At 41.4% G+C, this 20,127-nt stretch overlaps 1 protein-coding gene and 1 non-coding gene across 2 annotated transcripts in view; both read left to right on the forward strand.

Moving 5' to 3' along the window:
- NUP210L (nucleoporin 210 like) overlaps positions 1–20,127 on the forward strand; it is a 159,425-nt gene that overhangs the window by 103,569 nt on the left and 35,729 nt on the right. Inside the window, exons 28-29 of the mRNA XM_032265104.1 lie at positions 17,364–17,522; positions 19,813–19,904. Coding sequence (XP_032120995.1) covers positions 17,364–17,522; positions 19,813–19,904 — 251 coding nt within the window. The remainder of the gene's footprint in view (positions 1–17,363; positions 17,523–19,812; positions 19,905–20,127) is intronic.
- On the forward strand, positions 1,800–1,906 carry LOC116541168. The gene has a single exon (XR_004264731.1). It is a non-coding gene; the product is annotated as a U6 spliceosomal RNA (small nuclear RNA).

Raw genomic sequence — 20,127 nt, forward strand, 5'->3', positions numbered from 1 at the left:
TGGTCTCACACTCCTGACCTCAGGTGATCCACCCACCTTGGCCACCCAAAGTGCTGGGATTACGGGCATGAGCCACCATGCTCAGCGGGCTTTTCTCTTGAATAACAAACAGGAGTGTGCGAAAGGAGGGAATGGCCTAGGCCTTGGCCTCTATTCTAGTTCTCCCTTTCTTTAATTAGTTTTAATCTAAAGCATCACTCTTCTCTCCAGCAGAAGAAATAATTGAGAGCCATACAGACTTTTACTTTTCCTGCCTCAGATCTAGCATAGGCAAATTGGGTAATGAAATGGGCTATAGAAAAGCCTTCATGAGGCCTGTAATCCCAGCACTTTGGGAGGCCAAGGTGAACGGATCACTTGAGGTCAGGACTTTGAGACTAGCCTGGCTAATATGATGTAACCCCATCTCTACTAAAAATACAAAAATTATCTGGGCGTGGTACCACACACCTGTAATCCCAGCTACTTGGGAGGCTGAAGCAGAATGGCTTAAACCTGGGAGGTGGAACTTGCAGTGAGCTAAGATCACACCACTGCACTCCAGACTGGGTGACAGAGTGAGATTCTATCTCAAAAAATAAAAATAAAAAAATAAAAAGGCCGGGCACAGTGGCTCACACCCGTAACCCAAGCACGTGGGAGGCCGAGGCACTTGAGCCCAGGAGTTCAAGATCAGCCTGAGCAACACGGCAAAACCCCGTCTCTACCAAAAATACAAAATTAGCTAGGCTTGGTGGTGCACACCTGTAATCCCAGCTACTCAGAAGGTTGAGGCAGGAGGATTCCTTGAACCCAGGAGGCAGAGGTTGCAGTGAGCTCAGATTGCACCACTGGACTCCAGCCTGGGCAACAGAGCAAGACCGTGTCTCAAACAAAAAAGTCTTCATGGGCTGAGGTGCAGTGGCTCACAGCTGTAATCCCAGGACTTTGGGAGGCCGAGGCGGGTGGATCACTTGAGCCCACGAGTTTGAGACCAGCCTCAGTAACATAATAAGACCCCATCTGTAAAAAAAGTTTTAAAATTAGGTAGGTGTGGTGGCACACACCTGTAGTCTTAGCTACTTGGGAAGCTGAGGCAAGAGGAACACTTGAGCCCAGGAGGTTGAGGTTCCAGTGAGCTGCACATACACCATCGTACTCCAGCCTAGAAGACAAAGTGAGACCCTGTCTGTCAAAAGAAGCTCACAAAAAAGAAACTGATTTCATCATTTCTATTCTTCTTTCATTAAAAAAAGAATTGACTTTGAGGTAATATAAAAAAGAATCTTAGGGAGGCTTGCCAGAATTAATTGAGCACTACAAACAGAGGTTTAGTTTAGGGTAACTATGCTGCTGGGAATATGAAATCACTAAGAAAACAATCTCTTGTACACTATTTCTCCTCCTCCTCCTCCTGTTCTTCTTCTTCCTTCTTCTTTTTTCTTTGTCTTTTATTCTTTCTTTTTTCTTTTTTTGATACAAGGTCTATTATATTGCCCAGGATGATCCCAAACGTTTATGCTCAAGCAATCCTCCTGCCTCAGTATCACAAGCAGCTGGGATTGCAGGGGTGTACCAATATTCCCAGCTCTCTAGTTCTTCTAGAAAGCTATTTCCAACATAAGTTTTCCTTATTGTTACAACAAATAAGGAAAGATTAGCCAGGCATTGTGGAATGTGCCTATTGTTCCAGCTACCTTGGGAAGCTGGGGCAGGAGGACCATTTAAGCCTAGGAGCTCTAGGCTACAGTGACCCATGACTGTACCACTGCACCTCAGCCTGAGGCATAGAGCGAGATCCTGTTTCTAAAAAACAAGTAGTGCTCACTTTGGCAGTATATCTACTAAAATTGGAATGATACAGAGAAAATTAGTATGTCCCTTGCACAGGGATGACATGCAAATTTGTAAAGTGTTCTATATTTTTTAAGAGGTAGAGAGAGAAGTCAGGGTAGAAAGTTTATTCAAAGGGATAATAACAGAGAACTTCCCAAATCTAAAGAAAGATATCAATATTTAAATATAAGAAGGTTATAGAACACCAAGCAGATTTAATCCAAGTAAGGATACCCCAAAACATTTAATAGTCAAACTCCCAAAGGTCAAGTATAAAGAAAGGATCCTAAAGCAGAAGGGAAAAGAAACAATATACAAAGGAGCTCCAATATGTCTCGCAGAGGACTTCTCAGTGAAAACCTGATAGGCCAGGAGAGAATAGCATGACATATTTAAAGTGCTGAAGGAAAAAAAACTTTTATCCTAGAATTGTATATCCAGTGAAGTTATCCTTCAAAGGAGAAATAGTTTCCCAGAAAAGCAAAAGCTGAGGGATTTCATCAACACCAGACCTGTCCTACAAGAAATGCTAATGGGAATACTACAATCTGAAAGAAAAGGACATTAATGAGCAATAAGAAATCTGAAGGTACAAAACTCACTGGTAATAGCAAGTACACAGAAAAACACAGAATATTATAATAATGTAATTGTGGTGTATAAACTACTCATATCTTGAGTAGAAAGACTAAAAGATGAACCTACTAAAAATAACTACAACTTTTCAAGATGAAGACAGTATAATAAAATATAATAGAAATAACAAAAAGTTAAAAAAAAAAAACAGGAGAGATACAGTGTAGAGTTTTTATTAGTTTTCTTTTTCCTGATTGTTAATTTGTGTGTTTGTACAATCGGTGTTAAGTGTCATCACTTTAAAGTAACAGGTTATAAGATGTTATTTGTAAGCCTTATAGTAACCTCAAATAAAAAACCTACAACAGGCTAGGCACGGTGGCTCACACCTATAATCCCAGCACTGTGGGAGGTTGAGGCCGGTGGAATTCTTGAGCTCAGGAGTTTGAGACCAGCCTGGGCAACATGAAAAAACCCTGTTTCTTCCGGGAACAGTGGCTCATGCCTGTAATCCCAGCACTTTGGGAAGCTGAGGCAGGTGGATTACCTGAGATCAGGAGTTCAAGACCAGCCTGGCCAACATGGTGAAACCCTGTCTCTATTAAAAAAATACAAAAATTAGCCGGGCATGGTGGTACATTCCTGTAATCCCAGCAATTTAGGAGGCTGAGGCAGGAGAATTGCTTGAACCCAGGAAGCGGAGGTTGCAGTGAGCTGAAATTGTGCCATCGTATTCCAGCCTGGGCAACGAGCAAAATTCCATTTCAAAAAGAAAAAAACGAAAAAATCCTGTCTCTACAAAAATATAAAAATTAACTGGGCATGGTGGTGTGCACCATTAGTCCCAGCTATTCAGGAGGCTGAGTTGGGAGGATCACTTGAGCCTGGGAGGCAGAGGTTGCAGTGAGCCAAGATTGCAACACTGCAACCCAACCTGGGAAACATAGCAAGACCCTGTATCAAAAGATAAAATAAAATAAACTTATAACAGATAAATAAAAATAAAATGCAAGAAATTAAAATATACCACTGGAGAAAAATCACCTTCACAAAAAGGAAAACAGGAAGGAAAGAAGGAAGAGAAGACCACAAAACAACCAGAAAACAAATAACAAAATGGCAGGAGAAGTTCTTATTTATCAATAATGAAATTGACTGTAAATGGACTAAACTCTCCAATTTAAAAGACATAGAGTGGCTGGGCATGGTGGCTCATGCCTATAATCCCAGCACTTTGGGAAGGCCGAGTTGGGTGGATCACTTGAGGCCAGGAGTTCGAGACCAGCCTGGCCAACATGTTGAAACCCTGTCTCTATTAAAAGTACAAAAATTAGCCAGAAATCACTTGAAGCTAGGAGATGGAGGCTGCAGTGAGCTGAGATCATGCCACTGCACTCCAGCCTAGCAAAGAGCAAGCCTCCATCTCAAGAAATAATAAAATAAAATAAAATAAGACATAGAGTGGCTGAATGGATTTAAAAAAAAAAAAAGATCCAGTAATCTGTTGCCTAATAGAAACACACTTCACCTATAAAGACATATATAGACGGAAAATAAAGAGATGGAAAAAGGCATTTCATGTTAATGGACACCAAAAAAAAGCAGGAATAGTTATACTTACGTTAGACAAAATAGATTTCAAGACAAAAAATGTAGAAAGAGATGAAGGTCTTTATATAATGATTAAGGGGTCAATTCAACAAGAGGACATAACAATTATAAATATATGCACACCCAATACTACAGTACTCAGATATATAAAGCACATAATATTAGAACTTAAGGGAGAGGCAGATCCCACAACATTAATAACTGGAGACTTCACTAACCCACTTTCAGCACTGGACAGGTCATCCACACAGAAAATCAACAAAGGAACATTAGGCTTACTCCACTATAGACCAAATGGGTCTAATAGATATTTACAAAACTTTTCATTCAATGGCTGCAGAATACACATTCATTTCCTCAGCACATGGCTCATTCTCAAGAATAGACCATATGATAGACCACAAAACAAGTTTTAAAAATTCAAAAAAATGTGGCCAGTCATTGTGACTCTCACTTGTAATTTCCAGCACTGTAGCCGGCTAAAGTGGGCTGATAGTTTGAGCTCAGTAGTTTGAGACCAGCCTGGGCAACATGGCAAAACCTCATTTCTTCAAAAAGTACAAAAATTAGCTTGGTGTGGTGGCATGCACCTGTAGTCTAAGCTACACAGGAGGCTGAGGTGGGAGGATCGCTTGAGCCCAGGAGGCAGAGGTTTCAGTGAGCCAAGATCAGGCCACTGCACTCTAGCCTAGGTGACAGAGTGAGACCCTGTCTCAAAAAAAAAAAAAGTCCAAAAAATTCAAGCCAGCGGGAGCTATAATGGTGCCTCTGCACTCCAGCCTGAGCAACAAAGTGAGACCCTGTCTCTTAAAAATATATACATTCCAGCCAGGCACAGTGGCTCATGCCTATAATCCCAGCACTTTGGGAGGCCAAGGCAGGTGGATTACCTAAGGTCAGGAGTTTGAGACCAGCCTGGCCAACGTGGTGCAACCCCACCTCTACTAAATATACAAAAATTAGCTGGATGTGATGGAGGGCACCTGTAATCTCAGCTACTAGGGAGGCTAAGGCAGCAGACTTGCTGGAACTCAGGTGGCGGAGGTTGCAATGATCCAAGATCACAACATTGCACTCCACCCTGGGCAACATGAGTGAAACTCCACCTCAAAAAAAAAAAATTATATACATATATATATGTATATATATATATATGTGTGTGTGTATATATATACATATATATGTGTGTGTGTGTGTATATATATATATATATATATATATAAAACAGTCTTATATGTTAAATAAATAAATTTTTTAATTCAAAAAACTGAAATTATATCAAGTATTTTTTCTGACCACAATGGAATAAAACTAGAAATCAGTAACAAGGAATGTTGGAAACTGTACAAACACAGGGGAATTAAACAATATGCTCCTGAATGACCAGTCAGTGAATAAATTAAGAAGGAAATTTGGCCCAGAGCAGTGGCTCACACCTGTAATCCTAGCACTTTGGGAGGCTTAGGCAGGTGGATTGCCTGAGCTTAGGAGTTTAAGACCAGCCAGGGCAACATGGTGAAACCCCGCCTCTACTAAAATACAAAACATTAGCCAGGCGTGGCAGTGTGCGCCTGTAGTCCCAGCTACTTGGGAGGCTGAGGCAGGAGAATCTCTTTTTTTTTTTTTTTTTTTTTTTTGAGACGGAGTTTCGCTCTTGTTACCCAGGCTGGAGTGCAATGGCGCGATCTCGGCTCACCGCAACCTCCGCCTCCTGGGTTCAGGCAATTCTCCTGCCTCAGCCTCCTGAGTAGCTGGGATTACAGGCACACGCCACCATGCCCAGCTAATTTTTTGTATTTTTAGTAGAGACAGGGTTTCACCATGTTGACCAGGATGGTCTCGATCTCTTGACCTCGTGATCCACCCGCCTCTGCCTCCCAAAGTGCTGGGATTACAGGCTTGAGCCACCGCGCCCGGCAGGAGAATCTCTTAAACCCAGGAGGCAGAGGTTGCAGTGAGCCAAGATTGCACCACTGTACTCCAGCCTGGGCAACAGAGCAAAACTCTGTCTCAAAATGAAAAAAAAAAGAAGGAAATCTTTAAATTTCTTGAAACAAATGAAAATGGAAACACAACAAAACCTATGAGATACAGTGAAAGCAGTACTAAGAGCAAAGTTTATAGCACTGAGTGCATCCATCAGAAAAAAGCGAGGCCGGGCACAGCAGCTCATGCCTGCAATCCCAACACTTTGGGAGGCCGAGGTGGGCAGATCACTTGAGGTCAGGAGTTTGAGACCAGCCTGGCCAACATGATGAAACCCTGTCTCTACTAAAAATACAAAAAATTAGCTGGGCATGGTGGCGGGTACCCATAATCCCAGCTACTCAGGAGGCTGAGGTAGAATTGCTTGAACCCGGGAGGCGGATGTTGCAGTGAGCCAAGATCATGCCATGGCACTCCAGCCTGGGCAATAAGAGTGAAACCCCATCTAAAAAAAAAAAAAAAAGCAGAAAAAATTGAAATAAAAAGCCTAATTATACATCTTAAAGAACTAGAAAAGCAAGAGCAAACCAAACCCAGAATTAGTAGAGGAAAAGAAATAAACATCAGAGCAGATAAATGAAATTGAAATTGAAATGAAAAAGAATACAAAAGATCAACAAAACAAAAAGTCAGTTTTTTGAAAAGATAAACAAAATTGACAAAGCTTTAGACAGACTAAGAAAAAGAGAAGACCAAAATAAATAAAATCAGAGGTGAAAAAAGAGACATTACAACAAATACCACAGAAATTCAAAGGATCTTTAAGGCTACTATGAGCCAATAAATTGGAAAACCTAGAAGAAATAGATAAATTTCTAGATACATACAACCTACCAAGATTTAACCATGAGGAAATCCAAAACCTGAACAGACCAATAACAAGTAATGAGATCAAAGCCACGATGAAAAGTCTCCCAGCAAAACAGTCCGGGCACGGTGGCTCACAACTGTAATCCCAGCACTTTGGGAGGCCAAGGCAGGCAGGTCACTTAAGGTCAGAAGTTCCAGACCAGCGTTGCCAACATGGTGAAACGTCACCTCTACTAAAAATACAAAAATTAGCCAGGTATTGTGGTAGGCACCTGTAATCCCAGGTACTCAGGAGGCTGAAACAGGAGAATCACTTGAACCTGGAGGCAGAGGTTGCGGTGAGCCAAGATCACGCCACTGCACTCCAGCCCGGGTGACAGAGTGAGACTCTGTCTCACTCTCACACACACACACACACACACACACACACACACACACACACACACACACACACACACACACACGTCTCCCAGCAAAGCAAAGCCCAGGACCTAATGGTCTCACTGCTGTATTTTACCAAACATTTAAAGAACTAATACCAATCATTCTATAAGGCCAGTATTACCCTGATAACAAAAACAGGCAAAGACCTATCAAAAAAAGAAAACTAAAGGCTAATATTTCTGATGAACATTGATGCAAAAACCCTCAACAAAATACTAGCAAACCAAATTCAACAATACATTAAAAAGATTATTCACTCATGAGCTTGCCATAAAAATTAAAAAAAATTTAAAAATTAAAAATAAAGATTATTCACGGTCAGCCATCGTGGCTCACACCTATGATCCCAGCACTGTAGGAGGTTGAAGTGGGAAGATTACTGGAGCCCAGGAGTTTGAGACCAACCTGGGCAACATAGTGAGACATCGGCTCTACAAAGAAAAGTTTAAAATTTAGCCAGGCATGGTGATGTGTGCCTGTAGTCCTAGCTACTTGGGAGGCTGAGGTGGAAGGATCGCTTGAGTCGGGGAGATTGAGGCTGCATTGAGCCATGATTGTGCCACTGTACTCCAGCCTGGGCAACAGAGCAAGAACCTGTCTAAAAACAAAAACTAAAACTAAAAAAACGATTATTCCTTATGACTCCATAGAACTCATCCTAGGGATGTAAGGATGGTTTACCATATACAAATCAATCAGTGTGATACATCCTATTAACAAAATGAGGATTAACATTAACAATATGATCTCCAGGCACAGTGGTTCACACCTGTAATTCCAGCACTTTGGAGGCAAAGAAGAGTGGATCACTTGAGCCAGGAGTTCAAGACCAAGCTGGGCAACATGGCCAAACCCCATCTCTACAAAAAAATACAAAAATTAGCTGGGCAGGCCGGGCGCTGTGGCTCAAGCCTGTAATCCCAGCACTTTGGGAGGCCGAGGCGGGTGGATCACGAGGTCAAGAGATCGAGACCATCCTGGTCAACATGGTGAAACCCCGTCTCTACTAAAAATACAAAAAAAAAATTAGCTGGGCATGGTGGTGCGTGCCTGTAATCCCAGCTACTCAGGAGGCTGAGGCAGGAGAATTGCCTGAACCCAGGAGGCAGAGGTTGCGGTGAGCCGAGATCGCGCCATTGCACTCCAACCTGGGTAACATGAGTGAAACTGTGTCTCAAAAAAAAAAAAAAAATTAGCTGGGCATATAGTCTCAAGTTACTCTGGAGGATGAGGTGGGAGGATCACCTGAGCCTGGGGAGGTTAAGGCTACAGTGAGTCATGATCACTGCTGCACTCCAGCCTGGGCAACAGAGTGAGACCATGTCTTCAAAAAGAAAAAGAAAAAAAGCCATACATTCATTTCAGTTGAGGCTGAATTTGATAAAATTCAGCATCCCTTCATGATAAAACCCCTCAAAAATGGTATAGAAGGAACGTACCTCAACACAATAAAAACCATATATGACAAACCCACAGCTAGTATCATACTGAATGGGAAAAGCCTTTACTCTACCATCTGGAACAAAATATGGATACCCACTTTTACCACTGTTATTCAACATAGTACTGGAGGTCCCAGCTGCAACAATCAAGAGAAGGAAATAAAGGCCATCCAAATTGGAAGGAAAGAAGTCTAATTATCCTTGTTTGCAGATGATATGATCTTACATTTGTAAAAATCTAAAGATTCCACCAAAAAACTGTTAGAACTGATAAACAGATTCAGTAATCTTGCAGGATACAAAATCAACATACAAAAATCAGTAGCATGTTTATATGCCAAAAACAAAGAATCTGAAAAAGAAATTAAGAAAGTAGTCTAATTTACAATAGCTACAAATAAAGTACATAGGAATAAACTTAACCAAAGAAGTGAAATATCTCCACAATGAAACTATAAAACATTGATGCAAGAAATTGAAGAGAGGCCAGGCCCTATGGCTCATACCTGTAATCCAGCACTTTGGGAGGCCAAGGCAGGTAGATTAACCTGAGTTGAGGAGTTTGAGACCAGCCTGGCCAACATAGTGAAACTGTCTCTACTAAAAATACAAAAATTAGCCAGGCATGGTGGTGGGCACCTATAGTCCCAGCCACTCAGGAGGCTGAGGCAGGAGAATTGCTTAAATCCAGGAGGCAGAGGTTGCAGTGAGCTGAGATAGCACCATTTAACTCCAACATGGAGGACAGAGCTAGACTCTGTCTAAAAAAAAAAAAAAAAAATTGAAGAGGACACACAAAAAATGGAAAGATATCCTATGTTCACAAAAAGGAAGAATCAATATTGTTAAAATACTCATACTACCCAGAGTAATCTACAGATTCAATGCAGTTTCTATCAAAATACCAATGATATTCTTCACAGAAATAGAAAAAAAAATCTAAAATGTATATGGAACCACAAAAGAACCAGAATAGTCAAAGCCATCCTCAGCAAAAAGAACAAAATTGGAAGACTTACATTACCTGACTTCAAATTATACAACAGAGCTATAGTAACCAAAACAGCATGGCACTGGCATAAAAACAGACATATAGACCAATGGAACAGAATAGAGAATCCAGAAACAAATTCGTACACCTGCAGGAAACTCACTTTTGATAAAGGTGCCAAGAATATACATTGGGGTAAAAACAGTGTCTTCAATCAATGGTGCTGGGAAAACTGGATACCCATATGCAGAAGAATGAAACTACACCCCTGTCTCTCACCATATGCAAGAATCAAATCAAAGTGTATTAAAGACTTAAATCTGAGACTTCAAACTATGAAACTATTACAAGAAAACATTGGGGAAACTCTCCAGAACATTGGACTGGGCAAAGATTTCTTGAGTAATACCCCACAAACACAGGCAACCAAAGCAAAAATGGACAAATGGGATCATATCAAATTAAAAAGCTTCTGCACAGCAAAGGAAACAATCAGCCAAGTGAAGAGACAATCCACAAAATAGGAGGAAATATTTGCAAACTATCCATCTAACAAAAGATTAACATCCAGTATATAAGCAGCTCAAACAACTCAATAGGAAAAACATATATGTAACAATCAGATTTTAAAATGGGCGAAAGATCTGAATAGATATTTCTTTTCCTTTTTTTTGAGACGGAGTTTTACTCTGTTGCCAGGCTGGAGTGCAGTGGCGCGATCTTGGCTCACTGCAATCTCCAACTATCTGGCTCAAGTGGTTCTCCTGCCTCAGCCTCCCCTGTAGCTGGGATTACAGGCATGTGCCACCACACCCAGCTAATTTTTTGGTATTTTTAATAGAGACGGGGTTTCACCATGTTGGCCAGAATGGTCTTGATCTCTTGACCTTGCCATCTGCCCACCTCAGCCTCCCAAAGTGCCACTGGCACCCGGCCTGAATAGATATTTCTTAAAAGAAGAAATACAGGCCAGGCGAAGTGGCTCATGTCATAACCCCAGCACTTTGGGAGGCTGAGCCAGGTGGATCACCTGAGGTGAGGAGTTCAAGGCCAGCCTGGCCAACATTGTGAAACCCTGTCTCTGCTAAAAATACAAAAATTAGCTAGGTGTGGTGGTACACGCCTGTAGTTCCAGCTACTCGGGGAGACTGAGGCAGGAAAATCATTTGAACCCAGGAGGCGAAGGTTGCAGTGAGACAAGATCGTGCCATTGCACTCTTGCCTGGGCAACAGAGCAAGACTGTCTCAAAAAAAAAAAAAAAAAAAAAAGAAGACGACGACGACGTACAAATGGCAAACAGACATATGAAAAGGTGCTCAGGCTGGGCGCAATGGCCCATGCCTGTAATCCCAGCATTTTGGGAGGCTGAGGCAAGCGGATCACAAGGTCAGGAGTTCAAGACCAGTCTGGCAACATGGTGAAACCCTGTCTCTACTTAACAAATGCAAAAATTAGGCTGGGCATGGTGGTTCACACTTGTAATCCCAGAACTTTGGGAGGCTGAGGTGGGCAAATCACAAGGTCAGGAGTTCAAGCCCAGCCTAACCAACATGGTAAAACCCCATCTCTACTAAAAATAGAAAAATTAGCTGGGCGTAGTTGTGGATGCCTGTAATTCCAGCTACTCAGGAGGCTGAGGCAGGAGAATCTCTTGAACCCAGAAGGTAGAGGTTGCAGTGAGCTGTGATTGTGCCACTGCACTCCAGCCCCAGGGACACAGCAAGACTCTGTCTGAAAAAAAAAAAAAAAAAATATATATATATATATATACACACACACACACACACAATTAGCTGGGCAAGGTGGTGTGCACCTGTGATCCCAGCTACTCAGGGAGCTGAGATAGGAGAATTGCTTGAACCCAGGAGGCAGACGTTGCAGTAAGCCAAGATTGCACCACTGCACTCCAGCCTGGATGAGAGCAAGACTCTGTCTCAAAAAAATTAGAAAAAAAAAAAAGAAGGAAAAGAAAAGGTGCTCAACATCATTGATCATCAGAGAAATGCAAATCAAACTACAATGAAATATCATGTAGGCCGGGCGCGGTGGCTCAAGCCTGTAATCCCAGCACTTTGGGAGGCCGAGGCAGGTGGATCACGAGGTCAAGAGATGAAGACCATCCTGGTCAACATGGTGAAACCCCGTCTCTACTAAATTTTACAAAAAATTAGCTGGGCATGGTGGCGCGTGCCTGTAATCCCAGCTACTGAGGAGGCTGAGGCAGGAGAATTGCCTGAACCTAGGAGGCGGAGGTTGCGGTGAGCCGAGATCGCGCCATTGCACTCCAGCCTGGGTAACAAGAGTGAAACTCTGTCTCAAAAAAAAAAAAAAAAAAAAAAGAAATATCATGTCACCCCAGTTAAAATGGCTTATATCTGAAAGACAGGCAATGAATGCTGGCAAGGGTGTAGAGAAAAGGGAACTCTCATAAACTGTTGGTGGGAATGTGAATTAGTACAATCACTATGGAGAATAGTTCAGAGGTTTCCAAAAAACTAAATATGGAATAACCATATGATCCCAACAATCCGACTGCTAGATATAAACCCAAAAGAAAGGAAATCACTATATCAAGGAGATACCTGCACTCTCATATTTATTGCAGCACTATTCATAATGGCCAAGATTTAGAAGCAACCTAAGTGTCCACCAACAGATGAATGGATAAAGAAAATGAGGTACATATGCACAATGGAGTACAACTTAGCCATAAAAAAGGAATGAGATGGCTGGGCACCATAACTCACACCTGTAATCCTAGCATTTTGGAAGGCCAAGGTGGGAGGATGGCTTGAGCCAAGGAGTTTGAGGCCAACCTAGGCAACATAGTGAGACCCAGTCTCTACAAAAAATAAATTTAGGCCGGGCACTGTGGCTCACGCCTGTAATCCTAGCACTTTGGGAGGCCGAGGTGGGTGGATCACCTGAGGTCAGGAGTTCAAGACCAGCCTGGTCATCATGGTGAAACCCCATCTTAAAAATAAATAAATAAATAAATAATAAATTTAAAAAAATTTAGCCGGGGCAGTGGTACATGCCTGTAGTCGCAGCTATTCGAGAGGCTGAGGCAGGATAATGACTTGAGCCCTAAAGATTGAGGCAGAAATGAGCCATGACTGTGCCACTGTACTTCAACCTGGGCAGCAGAATGAGAACCTGTCCAAAAAAAAAAAAAGATTTACCAAGCAAATGGAGAGCAAAAAAAAGCAGGAGTTGCAATTCTCATCTCTGATAAATTAGACTTTAAAGCAACAAAGATCATAAGAGACAAAGAGGGACATTACATAATGGTAAAAGGATCAATGCAACAAGAAGAGCTAACGATCCTAAATATATACGCACCCAATACAGGAGCACCCAGATACATAAGGCAAGTTCTTAATGACTTACAAAGAGACTTAGACTCCCACACAATAATAGTGGGAGACTTTAACACCCCATTGTCAACATTAGACAGATCAACCAGACAGAAAATTAACAAGGATATCCAGGACTTGAACTCAGACCTGGACCAAGCAAACCTAATAGACATTTACAGAACTCTCCACCCCAAATCCACAGAATATACATTCTTCTCAGCACCACATCACACCTACTCTAAAATTGACCACATAATTGGGAGTAAATCACTCCTCAGCAAATGCAAAAGAACGGAAATCGTAACAAACAGTCTCTCAGACCACAGTGCAATCAAGTTAGAACTCAGAATTCAAAAACTAACTCAGAACCGCACAGCTTCATGGAAACTGAACAACTTGCTCTTGAATGTTGACTGGATAAACAATGAAATGAAGGCAGAAATAAAGATGTTCTTCGAAACCAACGAGAATGAAGACACAACATACCAGAATCTCTGGGACACATTTAAAGCAGTCTCTAGAGGAAAATATATAGCAATAAGTGCCCACATGAGAAGCAAGGAGAGATCAAAAATTGACGCCCTATCGTCAAAACTGAAAGAGCTAGAGGAGCAAGATCAAAAACACTCAAAGTCTAGCAGAAGACAAGAAATAGCTAAGATCAGAGCAGAACTGAAGGAGATAGAGACACAAAAAACCCTTCAAAAAATCAATAAATCCAGGAGCTGGTTTTTTGAAAAGATCAACAAAATAGACAGACCACTAGCCAGATTAATAAAAAAGAAAAGAGAGAATAACCAAATTGATGCAATAAAAAACGATCAAGGGGATATCACCACAGATTCCACAGAAATTCAAACCATCATCAGAGATTATTACAAACAACTCTACGCACACAAACTAATAAACCTGGAAGAAATGGATAAATTCCTGGACACTTGCCTCCTGCCAAGCCTAAACCAGGAAGAAGCCGAAACCCTGAACAGACCCATAACAAGGTCTGAAGTTGAGGCAGCAATTAAGAGCTTACCACCCAAAAAAAGCCCAGGTCCAGATGGGTTCACAGCTGAATTCTACCAGACATACAAAGAGGAGCTGGTACCATTTCTTCTGAAACTATTCCAAACAATACAAAAAGAGGGAATTCTTCCCAAATCATTTTATGACACTAACATCATCCTGATTCCAAAACCCGGCAGAGACTCAACAAGAAAAGAAAACTTCAGGCCAATATCCATGATGAACATAGATGCAAAAATCTTCAATAAAATACTGACAAGCCGATTGCAACAGCACATCAAAAAGCTTATCCACCATGATCAAGTAGGCTTCATCCCGGGGATGCAAGGCTGGTTCAACATACGCAAGTCTATAAACGTAATTCACCACATAAACAGAACCAAAGACAAAAACCACATGATTATCTCAATTGATGCAGAGAAGGCCTTTGACAAAATTCAACAGCCCTTTATGCTAAAAACACTCAATAAGCTAGGTATCGATGGAACATATCTCAAAATAATAAAAGCTATTTATGACAAACCAACAGCCAATATCATACTGAATGGGCAAAAGCTGGAAGCATTTCCCTTGAAATGTGGCACCAAGCAAGGATGCCTGCTCTCACCACTGCTATTCAATATAGTATTAGAAGTTCTAGCCAGAGCAATCAGGCAAGAAAAAGAAATAAAGGGTATTCAAATAGGAAAGGAGGAAGTCAAATTGTCTCTATTTGCAGACGACATGATTGTATATCTAGAAGACCCCATCATCTCAGCCCCAAACCTCCTGAAACTGATAAGCAAGTTCAGCAAAGTCTCAGGATACAAAATCAATGTGCAAAAATCACATGCATTCCTATACACCAATAACAGACTTAAAGAGAGCCAAATCAAGAACAAACTTCCATTCACAATTGCCACAAAGAGAATAAAATACCTAGGAATACAACTAACAAGGAATGTAAAGGACCTCTTCAAGGAGAACTACAAGCCACTGCTCAACGAAATAAGAGAGGACACAAACAGATGGAGAAACATTCCATGTTCATGGTTAGGAAGAATCAATATCGTGAAAATGGCCATACTGCCCAAAGTAATTTACAGATTCAATGCTATCCCCATCAGGCTGCCAATGACCTTCTTCGCAGAACTGGAAAAAACCACCTTAAACTTCATATGGAACCAAAAGAGAGCCCGCATAGCCAAGTCAATTCTAAGCAAAAAGAACAAAGCGGGGGGCATCACACTACCGGACTTCAAACTATACTACAAGGCTACAGTATTCAAAACAGCATGGTACTGGTACCAAAACAGAGATATAGACCAATGGAACAGAACAGAGGTCTCAGAGGCAACACAACATATCTACAACCATCTGATCTTTGACAAACCAGTCAAAAACAAGCAATGGGGAAAGGATTCCCTGTTCAATAAATGGTGTTGGGAAAGCTGGCTAGCCATGTGCAGAAAGCAGAAACTGGACCCCTTCCTGACACCTTACACTAAAATTAACTCCAGATGGATTAAAGACTTAAACATAAGACCTAACACCATAAAAACCCTAGAAGAAAATCTAGGTAATACCATTCAGGACGTAGGTGTAGGCAAGGACTTCATGACCAAAACACCAAAAGCATTGACAACAAAAGCCAAAATAGACAAATGGGACCTAATCAAACTCCACAGCTTCTGCACAGCAAAAGAAACAATAATTAGAGTGAATCGGCAACCAACAGATTGGGAAAAAATTTTTGCAGTTTACCCATCTGACAAACGGCTGATATCCAAAATTTACAAAGAACTAAAACAGATTTACAAGAAAAAAACTAACAAGCCCATTCAAAAGTGGGCAAAGGATATGAACAGACACTTTACAAAAGAAGACATACGTGAGGCCAACAAACATATGAAAAAATGCTCATCATCACTGGTCATCAGAGAAATGCAAATCAAAACTACATTGAGATACCATCTCACGCCAGTTAGAATGGCGATCATTAAAAAATCTGGAGACAACAGATGCTGGAGAGGATGTGGAGAAATAGGAACACTTTTACACTGTTGGTGGGAGTGTAAATTAGTTCAACCATTGTGGAAGACAGTGTGGAGATTCCTCAAGGACATAGAAATAGAAATTCCATTTGACCCAGCAATCCCATTGCTGGGTATATATCCAAAGGATTACAAATCGTTCTACTATAAGGACACGTGCACACGAATGTTCATTGCAGCACTGTTTACAATAGCAAAGACCTGGAACCAACCCAAATGCCCATCGACGATAGACTGGATAGGGAAAATGTGGCACATATACACCATGGAATATTATGCAGCCATCAAAAACGATGAGTTTGGGTCCTTTGTAGGGACATGGATGAACCTGGAAACCATCATTCTCAGCAAACTGACAGAAGAGCAGAAGATCAAACACCGCATGTTCTCACTCATAGGCGGGTGTTGAACAATGAGAACACATGGACACAGGGAGGGGAGCACTACACACTGGGGTCAGTTGGGGGGAAATAGGGGAGGGAGGGTGGGGGGTGGGAAGCTGGGGAGAGATAGCAAGGGGAGAAATGCCAGATGTAGGTGATGGGGAGGAAGGCAGCAAATCACACTGCCACGTGTGTACCTATGCAACAATCTTGCATGTTCTTCACATGTATCCCAAAACCCAAAATGCAATAAAATAAATAAATGGGGGAAAAAAAAAACCTGTGTTGTTAAATCTATGCCTGTATCAAAGTATCTCATGTACCCAATAAATATGTATACCTACTATGTAGTCACAAAAATTAAAAATAAAAAATTAACTGTAATCCCAGCACTTTGGGAGGCTAAGGAGGGGATCGCTTGAGCCCAGGAGTTCAAGACCAGCCTAGGCAACATGGTGAAACCCCAGGTACACAAAAAATACAAAAATTATTTGCATTTTTTGGTTTGCCCCTGTAGTCCCAGCTACTAGGGAGGCTGAGGTGGGAGGATCACCTGAGCATGGGAGGTCAAGGCTGCAGTGAGCCGAGATCATACCACTTCTCTCCAGCCTGAGGGACTTTTTAATTTTAATTTTTCCATAAGTTATTGCGGTACAGGTGGTATTTGGTTACATGTGTAAGTTCTTTAGTGGTGATTTGTGAGATTTTGGTGCACCCATCACTTGAGCAGTATACACTGCACTCTATTTGTAGTCTTTTATCCCTCACCCCCTCCCACTCTTCCCTGACTTTATTTTAAACCTTTTTGAATATTAAAAAAGCGGGGAAAAAAAAAAAGGGAAGCACCGTGTTTATTCATGAATATTTCTTAATCTATCCCTTCACTGTCTAGGTTTTTCTACAGCTCCCAGTAGAGCATAACTTTGCCATAGTTGTCCACACAAAAGCAGCAGGCCGGACCAGTATCAAGGTCACTGTTCACTGCATGAACAGTTCCTCTGGGCAGTTTGAGGGGAATTTGTTGGAACTCTCTGATGAAGTACAGATCCTGGTAAGCTCCCAAATCTAAATCTTGTTGTATATCAAGGACAAGAAAGTTATATACTCTTACCATCCATGAAGAGCTTAGTCTGAATAGAGACAGAGAATTGTTAGAGGAATTCTGGAACAGATTTGTAGTTCCTAGATCTTTATCATTCCAGCTGATTGCTTGTATATAGTTTTGTTTTTTGTTTTTGAGACAGAGTCTCACTCTGTCACCCAGGCTGGAGTGCAGTGGCATGATCTCAGCTCACTGCAGGGTTCAAGTAATTCTCCCTGCCTCAGCCTCCCAAGTAGCTGGGATACAGGCATGTGCCACCACACCCAGATAATTTTTGTTTTGTTGTTTTGAGACAGAGTCTCACTCTATCACCAGGCTGAAGTGCAGTGGCACAATTTCAGCTCACTGCAACCTCCACCTCCCGGGTTCAAGCAATTCTTCTGCCTCAGCCTTCCAAGTAGCTGGGACTACAGACGTGCACCACCATGACCAGCTAATTTTTGTATTTTTAGTAGAGAGGGGATTCACCATGTTGGCCAGGATGATATCAATCTCTTGACCTCATGATCCACCTGCCTTAGCCTCCCTAAGTGCTGGGATTACAGGCATGAGCCACCGCACCCAGCTCAATTTTTGTATTTTTAGTAGAGATGGGGTTTTGCCACGTTGTCCAGGCTGGCCTCAAACTCCTGATCTCAAGTGATCTGCCTGCCTCGGCCTCCCAAAGTGCTGGGATTACAGGCATGAGCCACCGTGCCCAGCTGCTTTTATATACTATTAACATTAGAAACTATTGGTACTTGCAGATGACCAATCTGGGTAGGAAAAAAAAAAAAAAGAAACTGTAGCATACATGCTGCCTTCAACTCCCCATTTCGGGAGCACAGGATATGAACATCATAGTAACTAGAGAGGGATTCATTTCTGATTTGCCCCACCTAACATAGATATTATAAGTCCATTTTAAAATTTTATTTATTTATTTATTTATTTTTGAGACGGAGTCTTACTTTGTTGCTAGGCTGGAGTGCAGTGGCATGACCTCAGCTCACTGCAACCTCCGTCTCCCAGGTTCAAGTGATTCTCCTGTCTCAGCCTCCTGAGTACCTGAGATTACAGACACGCAACACCATGCCTGGCTAATTTTTTTATTTTTAGTAGAGATGGGGTTTCACTATGTTGACCAGGCTGGTCTTGAACTCCTGACCTCAGGTAATCTGCCCACTTGGGCCTCCCAAAGTGCCGGGATTACAGGCATGAGCCACCCAGCCCAGCTAATATAAGTCCATTTAAATATATCCACAGTTAGGATAAAACATTATTCTGGTCGGGTGCAGTGGCTCACGTCTGTAATCCCAACACTTTGGGAGGCCAGCACGGGTGGATCATGAGGTCAGGAGATCAAGACCATCCTGGCCAACATGGTGAAACCCTGTCTCTACTAAAAATACAAAAATTAGCTGGGCATGGTAGCATGCACCTGTAGTCCCAGCTACTCAGGAGGCTGAGGCAGGAGAATCTCTTGAACCTCGGAAGCAGAGGTTGCAGTGAGCCGAGATCGTGCCACTGCACTCTAGCCTGGGTGACAGAGCGAGACTCTGTCTCAAAAATAAATAAATAAATAAAAACATAATTCTAACCTTTGAAAAGGTGTAAGAGTATGAATAGTTTCTACGGATATTCTCGGGCTAAAAGCTAAATGGCCCTGTTGTTTTTAGAATTCAAAAGCCAAGTTATCACTTGTATGGGGCAAGTAAGTTTCACTGCCTCTGATTTGGGACTTTTTTTTTTCTTTTCCTTTTTTAATTTTTTCCTTTATTTTGGCTTTGATTCTCTGATTCAATGTGAAGTAGAGGAAAGAGCACTTTACTAGAAGGTGGAAGACCTGGATGGTGTTTCATGCTAATTTAATATTATAGGTTCTTTTCCCCAAACTTCATTTCATTTTACCAGAATTAAAATTAGAAATTTCAAAGTAATTTTATACCTAACACCTAAGTAATACAGAAGATGCGGTAAGTGTAAACTTTGCTACATGCTCGGTCCCTCAGAGTCAGAAACAGGGCTAATATTAGGTTATATCTTCTAGAATACCTAGATATGTTTTAACTGCCTGGTTCATTTTGGAGAAGAATATTGTGGATGATTTTAGACTAATTAGAAGTTAAGCAGACCGTTGATTTGTGGTTGTCATTTATTTGCATGTAATCTCTCTGGGATTATACTGAAGTCCATATGTAAGTAAAAGTCATAATTTGTCTTTGCCAAAAATGAGAAAAACATTATTTTCTCATGATAGGTGTTTGAAAAACTCCAACTTTTCTATCCAGAGTGCCAACCTGAGCAGATTCTGATGCCTATAAATTCTCAGCTCAAACTCTATACCAACAGGTAAGGAAAAGGGAAAATAAGGAAGTGCCAGGATCTAAGTTTAACTATCTTCAGTAAAACATAGAAAGAACACCTTTGCCTTCTAGGAGACTTTTCTAGCCCATAAATAATTTTTTATATGAGGTGAAATTCCCATAATATAAAATTACTGTAAAGTGTAAAATTCAGTGACATTTAGTACATTCACAATATTGTATATATATATATATATATATATATATAT

This window comes from Sapajus apella, unplaced genomic scaffold, assembly GCF_009761245.1.
Source record: "Sapajus apella isolate SASKATOON/1434 unplaced genomic scaffold, GSC_monkey_1.0 scaffold148, whole genome shotgun sequence".
NCBI classification, from domain to species: domain Eukaryota; kingdom Metazoa; phylum Chordata; class Mammalia; order Primates; family Cebidae; genus Sapajus; species Sapajus apella.